General features: G+C 33.5%; 2 protein-coding genes across 2 annotated transcripts; one reads left to right on the top strand and one right to left on the bottom strand.

The window, feature by feature from the left end:
- On the top strand, positions 1-2,351 carry LOC108327595 (UDP-glycosyltransferase 76F1). The gene is made up of 2 exons (XM_017561283.2): positions 1-531; positions 1,878-2,351. Exons 1-2 carry the CDS (start codon positions 60-62, stop codon positions 2,183-2,185), a joined length of 780 nt encoding a protein of 259 aa, XP_017416772.2. The 5' UTR covers positions 1-59; the 3' UTR covers positions 2,186-2,351.
- Positions 2,352-6,794: 4,443 nt separating this feature from the next.
- On the bottom strand, positions 6,795-9,011 carry LOC108327955 (uncharacterized). The gene is made up of 4 exons (XM_017561701.2): positions 8,298-9,011; positions 7,822-8,158; positions 7,596-7,709; positions 6,795-7,501 (listed from the first exon to the last, which is right to left on the bottom strand). The coding sequence occupies exons 1-4, from the start codon at positions 8,883-8,885 to the stop codon at positions 7,392-7,394; spliced, it is 1,149 nt and encodes a 382-aa protein (XP_017417190.2). The 5' UTR covers positions 8,886-9,011; the 3' UTR covers positions 6,795-7,391.
- Between the last annotated feature and the right edge of the window lie 387 nt (positions 9,012-9,398).

Raw genomic sequence — 9,398 nt, forward strand, 5'->3', positions numbered from 1 at the left:
CTCATCCTCTCATAGTATCTTTGTGAAGTAAGAAAGAAGATAAGAAAAGAGAAGAAGCAATGACCGGAAGAAAGGGTCGGAGATTGTTGCTTATTCCTTTGCCAGTCCAAGGCCACATAAACCCAATGCTTCAACTCGCAGAAATCCTTCACTCAAAGGGTTTTTCTATCACCATCATCCACACCACTTTCAATTCCCCAGACCCTTCCAACTACCCTCACTTCACCTTCTCCTTTTTCCAAGACGGTTTGTCTCAGACTCAACCCTCCGATCTCTTAAATTTCCTCGTCGAACTCAACGTCAAATGTGTCCACCCTTTCAAAGACTGCGTCACAAAGCTACTACGGACTGATCAAGCGGCGGAGGAACCTGTCGCGTGTTTGATTTCAGATGCTATTTGTTACTTCACTCAAGCTGTTGCCGACAACCTTCAGCTTCCTAGGATTGTACTGCGAACCAGTGGCATCTCTTCCTACGTTGCTTTCCTCGCCTATCCTTTGTTCAGACAAAGAGGCTACATTCCCACACAAGGTTCGTTACTTTCTCATTTTTCATTCCATTTTTGCCTTTCAAAAAACCACTTTCTTACTAGACCTATCATCGTTCACTTTTCTTACTGGATCCTCAACTGGATATATGCAGAAGAACGTCACTCAGAAACAAACTAAATTTCTTAAAATCTACGTGAATTAGATTTTAAAATTGAAAAATGTTTTTCTAACAATTTTTTTTTTCAGAACGTTATGATAATGTATATGTGGTATTAATTTCTTTCAAAATATATTTTTTAAAAATAAATTCAAACATACTAATAAAATAATAATAATATATTGCCGTTATAAAAAAAATTGTTAACAAAATCTCATTTAGTATAAATAAATTACTTATATGTATAGAACTATTTTTAAAATGACTTTCTTATACATTCAAAAGCTAAATTTGAAACATGTTTTAGTCAAATCTTATTTTATAACAATACCTTACAATCTCATAAAGTATATAAGAACTGTTGTCTAGATTTACTCTTAAAAACTGAATGAACTATTTAAATTTGAAGATGAATTTAATTTATAATTAAAAAATAGAAACCTATAAAAAAATTATAATATATTCTTAAAATCAAACTACACATTTAATATACTCAAAATTCTTTGTACTGGTTTTTAAACTTCGATTATCTCCTTGTAGCTGTTAGTTTCAGAAGGAAAATGTCATTGTCAAATTTATATTTTCTATTATAATATTAGATTATCACTGTGTCAAGTGTTAACCGACTAAAATAGGTCAGGTAATAAAAAATACGAGTATAATTATTCAGAAATAATAATGCATAGATAAATAATAATACAAGCTATTCGATGAATATATATATATATATATATATATATATATATATATATATATATATATATATATATATATATATAAAATACAATATACAGCTGTCATATTTATTATAAAAAAGATTTAATGAACAAGTCCCCTGTGACTGAAGGATAAAAATGTTATGTACGTTGAAATAATTATATGATTTTTATAAATTTTTTACTTCAATTTTTATTGTATGGTTGATTAAGTGTTTTGTAGAAATTAATAAGGATAATAAAAATTTCAAAATTATCTACTGTAGTACTTTTTTTTGTATAAAGGTAAATTCATTGATATGATTAATAATGGTGTGCTGATAAAAAAACGATAAACAATGTTGTGACTGTTTAGATTATGAAAGGATATTTTTTCGAAATTATTAAATATTGGGATTAATGAAGTTTATTCTTCATTTCTTTTCAAGTTATTTATTTGCAATGGTCAAACGTTGACAAAATTACGGTATAACACTAGCAATAATGCATCACTTTTCTGTATGTTGCACATAGATTGCATATTGGAGGAGGAAGTGGAAGAACTGGCACCACTGAGAGTGAAAGACCTACCTCTGATTAAGACGGAGGAGCCAGAAAAGTACTACGAATTATTGAGCAATTTCTTGAAAGAGACAAAGGGTTCGTTGGGAGTGATTTGGAACTCCTTCGAAGGGTTGGAGACACCTGCATTGACAAAACTGAGCAAGGAGTTTTCCATACCAATCTTCCCAATAGGACCCTTTCACAAGTACTTTTCTTCATCCTCTTCCTCTAGCAGCTTGATACTCAGGTCTACTCTGTTGAACAAATTTAAGAAGTAAAAAAACCAGGGTCAGATCAGTGGGATTATACATGGATTGTTGTATTTTAGCATTCTGGGAGTTTGTTTGTAGGAGATTGTTGGGATTAACTATTGGCAATGAGTGAAACACTACTAATAATGTCAAAAGAGATGTCTTAACTCTTACGCTGACTTCGGCTGTGCAGATTTGCCGATAAAGCTATAGATGATTGGTGATTTTGATGACTCAAAGAAGGTGAAAGAATGAAGAGTAAAAGCAGAGTGATTTTACTCGTCAACGAATAAATAGATAATTTTTTATTTTTTTTTAATACATTGTTGGTTGCAAATGATTAACTGAGTGCACGCCAGTGAGTAATAAAACAGGCGTACATGATGCATGCAGTGTGGGTATGGTGAGGATAATTGGTTCCAACACTAAGCAGCTTGTTCAGACATCAAATCATTGAAAAACAAAGCTTCGTTTCGCAAATCAATCATTAATTTGGGATAAGACTATAACCATGTTCAAGCACCGAATCATGAAATCAACCTTATTATAATAACCATACATATATATGCACATGAAGCACACATTCAGAAGACAGATATAGTAACTTTCTTGTATTTGGTGTGATACGTGTAATTTTCAGTTAATTGAGTAAGAATTGAACACGTATATTACGAAAATAAGAATCCAAATCTTGCTTTTTCGATGTACAAAATTCATTGATATACAACAATGTGTAAATACTTTTGAAAAAGTGTTTTCAAAATTTAAGATATGTTTCAATGTCTGAAAAAGAAAGACAAACTTTTTGCACTCAACTATACTAAATTTTAATAAAATGTAATACATTTAGATATTTCGTTCTCTTTTCTTTGCGATCAAACAGTAATTTACATAATTATATATTTAAAGTGATGAAATAATTAAATTTCAATATCAAACACTTAACCGATAACTCATTGGTTAGAATTTCCTTAATAAAATCTGTGTTTAAGTTTTGTAAACTGAAAGAGCGTGGTTAAAAAAGAGGCATTTCATTAAAATGATTAAACTAATCAAAATATTAAGAAAAAATTTAAATCATAATTAGTGAACGAAGTTTTAAGTTCAAATCCTATCTTCAGTAGCATGTGGGGAAAAAGTCACCATAAATTAAACTCGTAATTAATGATCAAATAAAAAACGCACTATGTTCCATTATCCATACATATCAATTGAGGATAACATCTTAAACTCATTGAATTGTGAACTTCCGTCAATTATAGAAGAGTCTAACTATCCCTTGAAATTAACAAAATTCCTAAAATGATCCTCCAATGTTTCATGTATTAAATTTATGTTACTTCATCAATTCAAGTTACATTTTTACAATGAACTTATGTCACCTTTTAACCTTAAAAGACCAAATTTCATCAATTAGTCCAATGCGTCTGTATTTTTCTCCTTTTTGCAAAAACAGTACTGAAATTAAAATATATGGCCTCGTGAAAGGTATTTTACGTATAAAATATAATTCACTTTGACTAAAAAATTAATCTAATTTATGCTCGAACTTTTACTGTCTTAATGTATGTTGCTTAGTAATGAATCAAGTCAGTTGTCCAATTACCATTTATTTAACTTTAGTTATTCATTTTTTCTATTTGGGATGAAATAAAAAAAGTTAAAATATAAATTTTGAATTTGAAAGTGTAAATAAAAAAAAATTGTAGCTACCAGACTGAATAGATATACTAAGAACAAGACCCATCAAATTTCATCGATTTGAAACTCTTAAAAAAAATATTTCAAGACATTTTTATTGAAACAAATATTTACATATTAACAGTAATTATGAAACGTTTAATTATACCACGATATTTTTTATTCTAAATGTTTACATAATATTTAGGATATCAAGGTGTCACATTATTATTATTATTATTATTATTATTATTATTATTATTATTATTATTATTATTATTATATATTTGAGACAAGTTGTTATTTTATGGATATTATTTCATATTATATTATCAGTTTTATTATATGGATGATGAGACTCAAAAGTCCTGTAAATACATATGATATTTTCTAGAAAATAACACATTCACTCGTACTTATTCTCTCTTATTCAAAAGATTCAAACTTTCTTATTAACTTTCTCTCTATGGTCTATCCCACAAGAGAATTACCGGAATAAGGTTAACTACTTATGTCAACTTAATATGAAAAACTTTCATTCTTTCACAATGGAGGTAACTTGGGCTAGCATCCCAAAAGAATCCTTATCATGTACGATCTAAGAGAATGAGCAGCCAAATACATTGAAGAAAACAAACTAAAAGGATCCAAAAAAACTCAACATCGCAACCGGAGAAAATAACAAGAAGAACTACAGTCTGATAACTAGTATATTCCCTTAAATGCTACTAAAGATATCATACTTATAGAAACGTGAAACTTGAAACTCATCCAACTTCTCGAACATGGACAACCTCAACCTCTCCTTGAAATTAACCTTAAAAAAAGTATTCTTACCATCAGAACATAAGACACATCACTCGTACTCAGAAAATACATACTCACTCGTACCCATTCTTTTTTATTCAAAATATTAAAGAGAATATTTTACTAGTGAATTTTCTCCTATTTCAACCACATAAGGACGCATCAAGATTTTTCTACCTTTCAAATCTTACCACCTGTTCATGTTCAAAGGCTTATTTCAAATCCCTATAAAAACAATAATATTTTACATTTACTTTTAAAAACAAATAGTTGTAAGTAATTTATTTGAACTGCTACATGCAGTCAACGTAATGATAAATTTCAAAATTTCTCAAGTGTGTGCATAGTTAATTAATTATTGTTGATAATGTGCACCGAGAATAATGAATTCGTGGGTGTAGACTTGTCCTATTTTATTCCCCGGGTTTTTGGTTAGTGTGGTCGTTACTTTGTACTCGGCACACAAACAGAAAAAATTGTATAAAAATACAATGGACCGGGAAAAAAATTCTGGGTCCATCAAAACGTGATTTACGGTTAGACATGGGCCACAAAATAAGCAGGTTTGAGCCCTATTCGTCCATTGAGAAACCAAACAGTGGAAAATAAAAGTAATAAAAATGGAAACCATGATGTTACACCAAACTATTCGCGACTGTTTTGTGTTCAGAGTTTCAGACCCTACACGTCACTACTTCACGTTACTTCCTTCCAGGATTTGCTTTAATCATTCGTATTGTGCCACTTGCCATCAACATAAACTTTCAACTTATAAATATAAATCTTTCAAAGGTTTTATGCTACAAAATTACTTTTAATAAAGTTCAATATTTACTTCTCTTTTTAATTATGTACGCCAGAAAACTAAAACAACAAAAATATACAGTGAAATTCAATTCTGGTTTCAGCATCTGGAATTTTGGAATGAAGTAAAATAAGGGTACATGTCATTTTCTAGTCTAAAGGAGTGACAACCTTAATTCTTGAATATTCAACTTGCTTTTCTGTGAGGATCAAGATTTTGGTTACTTTACGTGCGAATCAACATTCTACGTAAAATATTTTTTTCAATAATCATATTCGTAAAAGTGATCTACACTGTGTAACACGACCCTAACGACATGTTATGTTCGGGTTACAGTTTAAACACCCGAGAAAGTATTAATTTTCATTTCCTATTAAAAACGATACCAGCAATTTTTACATCATTAAAATATAAAATATTTAAATTAACTTTGGCTGTGAACTTAGCATTGTATTAAAAACCAAGTAACAGCAAAGAAAGAATAATAAAAACTGAATTACAACGAACTTTAGTCGCTTCTTATATAGAAGTGTATTAATATAATAAAGTAACAGCTGTCCAAAACTGATAGTTGCTCCATACATTAATAATCTCCCACGATATCCAATGAGGGTGGAAATTAGAAACGAATTAAAAAACAATAAAAGCATATCTTCATATAACAGGTCAATCTTAAACATATTAAAATTGAAACCGTTTCTCATTAAATTTATATAAGCAATCAATTTTTCTTGAAGAACTAATTTTTTTGTGTAAATTATTCCAACAAGGAGTACATTATAATTGGTTTAAGTATTGAGATTCGTTTAAAGACTGTATTTATAAATTTCTTGAATATACATTGCATTCGTTCATAAATTATTTTTGTAACAAATATTTATTAAACCATAATGTAACAGTAAATATTATAATAGCCATCTATTTACTATTTAGTGGATAATAGGAAATAGTATCGAACAGTAATGATATTTTGGGTAAAGATAGTAGTAGTAGTAGTATCTGTGAAGAAAATGAATGGAAGGGTGTAAAAGTTAAAATAATGGGGATGAAAAGTACTGGTAGTTACACCCATAAAATAATGGAATAGCTAGGGTAGAGGACACAACACAACACACCACATGTTCCCAAACACAATATTTTGAAAGGAAAAATAATTGAGAAAAGGATAATTTATAAATACTAGTGTGGATGATGGCGAAGTCGGACCTAGTCAAAATCACCAAATCGTTAGTTGCCACTTTTAGGAAAAAAGAAAAGCCATGGATTAGATTGGACCCAACTCAATAACATCACCACAATCATATCACATCATATCCCAAAATCAGATTCAAATTCAATGCCATCTTCCCAAATATCTTTCTCCCCTCCTTTTTCATTCAAATTATCTTCATCATCACAACCCTAAAACTCAGACACTGATCTTCAAAATGCACAAACCATCATTTTATTACATAATCAAACTTATAAACATACAATATACCATAGCGAAATGAACATCGCTTCATTTCAAACTTGGCCATACCTTGCACCTTAGCCCTATCAGTATCATCATCACCATAACGATAATAACGCCAAAGAAAACGACCAGATTTTATCTTATTATTGTTATTATTACAACTAATAATAATATTAATATTAAAAGGGTAAAAGAAAAATAAAAAAGGAAAAAACCCTTCCTAATCTGCTATCCTTTCACTATTCCTTCCACTAAAACTAAACCAGGTCCCAAAAGCTGCTTCCTAGCTTTTCTTCCCAGAACTGGAACTAGGAAGAAAAAAGTGGATGAGATGCCTTATTTGAACTAAACTAGCCAAACGCATTCTTCAATTTCGTCTTCTGTCAAAACAACCAAACAAGGCTACCAAAAACTATTTCACTTCTTCTCCATACAAGTTTTCCTTGGAGAAATCAGAGCTTCTTTGGTTGCCAGAGTCAAAAGCGTCAGTAAGTCCACTCTTGCGGTAGGCGAATTTCACAGTTAGCTGCCTCTTCTTGTCGAACACTCAGTCTCTGCTGCATCAGAAGCGCTTTTTTCCTCGCCAAAATCGCGTCTGTAACCGAAAATAAAATTTAAGAAAAGTGAGTTCAATACACATGCCAAAAACTCTACTTGGTCGAAATATGATACTGTAAATACTAACTCACCGTAATCCGAAGCAAAGGCATTAGTAAAGCGTTGTTGGTTAGCCCCATTTAGGTCATCGATATTAAAGTTCAAAGTATGAGCCACCTTTGCCGGTAACAAGACAGGAGCAGAGCCTGACCAGATTAAAAGCACACCATAAGACAAAATCAACCACCAAAACAACTGAGATATACAGAGATGAGGCAAGAGAGAGAAAGGTACAAGTAAAAGCAAATAACTCCTCACCAGTTTTCTTGCGAGGTTCAGAAGGGGTTGTTTCATAATGACGAGGCAAGAACACCCCAGTTCCACCGCATCCCCTTTTCACAGAAGATCCACCTGTACCTACAGCAACCCGAGACCCGGATCCGCCAAACTGCACCCGACTGTTTTGTTGCTGAACTTGACTAGGGGACCATGCAGATTGGGGAAAACATGTAGGACGAGTGCATTTCACATTCATACTCTCATGGCCAAACTCACGCGCTCTGTTCTGAACCTGAACCTGTTGCTGCTGAACAACCCAGTTAGGCTTGGTTGGCCTTCCCCAAACCGAACCGCACTGCTGCTTTGGTGACGCAACCTACGGAACCAACAGAACATCAGTCATTATGAGAATCCCCGCATAAGACCGGTAATAAGACTAAAACAGAGTGTATATCAATGCGACAAGGCAAATAAGGAACCAAGTGACGAAATAATAACAAAAAAAGCTTGTTTACCTGACTGAAACACTGGTTGGGACGAGAATGAGTAAGTAATCCCCTGCTCTTCTGAAAGTCATACTCAGAAACATGGTTGTTGTTTATCTTCAACCTTGCGACTTGTCCGGCGGCAGCGTATATAGCTTCCCAGGGGTCGTTGTTTTCGTCAAATGGAGTCGTCGAGGGCGAAGGTACGCGCGAGTACCCGTTCGGGCTTCCGTCGCCGGAACCGGCGCTTCGACCCGACCAGCTCCCGAATCCGGTAAGCGTAGACTGCGGGGAGCCGACCAAACCCTGAGTCTTCCTCGGAATCTCCGAGAATGTTCGGTTGTCGGGTTGAATAGGCAGCGCAGAGAGGTGTTTGCGAGTTTCGTTAAGCGAGGACTGACTGAGTCGGCGAGTGAGGCCGGCGAAGAAGTCCTCTTCGCCGTCGCTGCTTTGGGTCTCCGTGGAGCCGGCCAGAGATTCGAGCGGCGGAGAAGAGAGTCCAAGGTCGTAGGGGAACTCGGAAGGAAAGGCGAAAGGGGCGTGGAAGTGGACGTTGTTGATGTGATGGTCGTGGGCGGCAAGGAAGTGCGAGGGAAGCCAGAGGGCAGCATCAGCCATGGTGGTAGTTGGGATGGGTAAGGAAGTGATTATGGTTATGTGAGATGAGAGAGAGGGAGAGAGAGAGAAAGAGAGAAAGAGAAGACAGTGGTGATAGTTGTAGGGAGTTGGAGCATAGAATGTTGAAGACAATCTGCTTTTATTAAGGTTTCAGGGTCCTTTTGAGGCAGTGGGAATTTTGAAATTTAAAAAATGAAAAGTTATTTTGGTAATATTATTAATGTAAGAAGATGTCCCAGTAGTTGGAAATATTTGTCCCTGTTTTTGTTTGCAGAACACAGCTGCCATTTGTCCACTCCTAATCTTAACACTCTTTCATTCAAATCTCATTGCCATACCACTTCCCATCATTCAAGGACAGACCATATTTTAACAATATGCTCTCATATACTCCCTCCATCTTCTTCTCTTTTAATATCTCTTTTTCAAATCATCTATACAATCTTCACTTTTATTCACTAAAACCATAAGAATAAGGTTTTGGAGTTGCTGAGAAAGGTTTATGACAATGTG

The sequence above is a fragment of the Vigna angularis genome, chromosome 2 (genome assembly GCF_016808095.1).
Source record: "Vigna angularis cultivar LongXiaoDou No.4 chromosome 2, ASM1680809v1, whole genome shotgun sequence".
NCBI classification, from domain to species: Eukaryota; Viridiplantae; Streptophyta; class Magnoliopsida; order Fabales; family Fabaceae; genus Vigna; species Vigna angularis.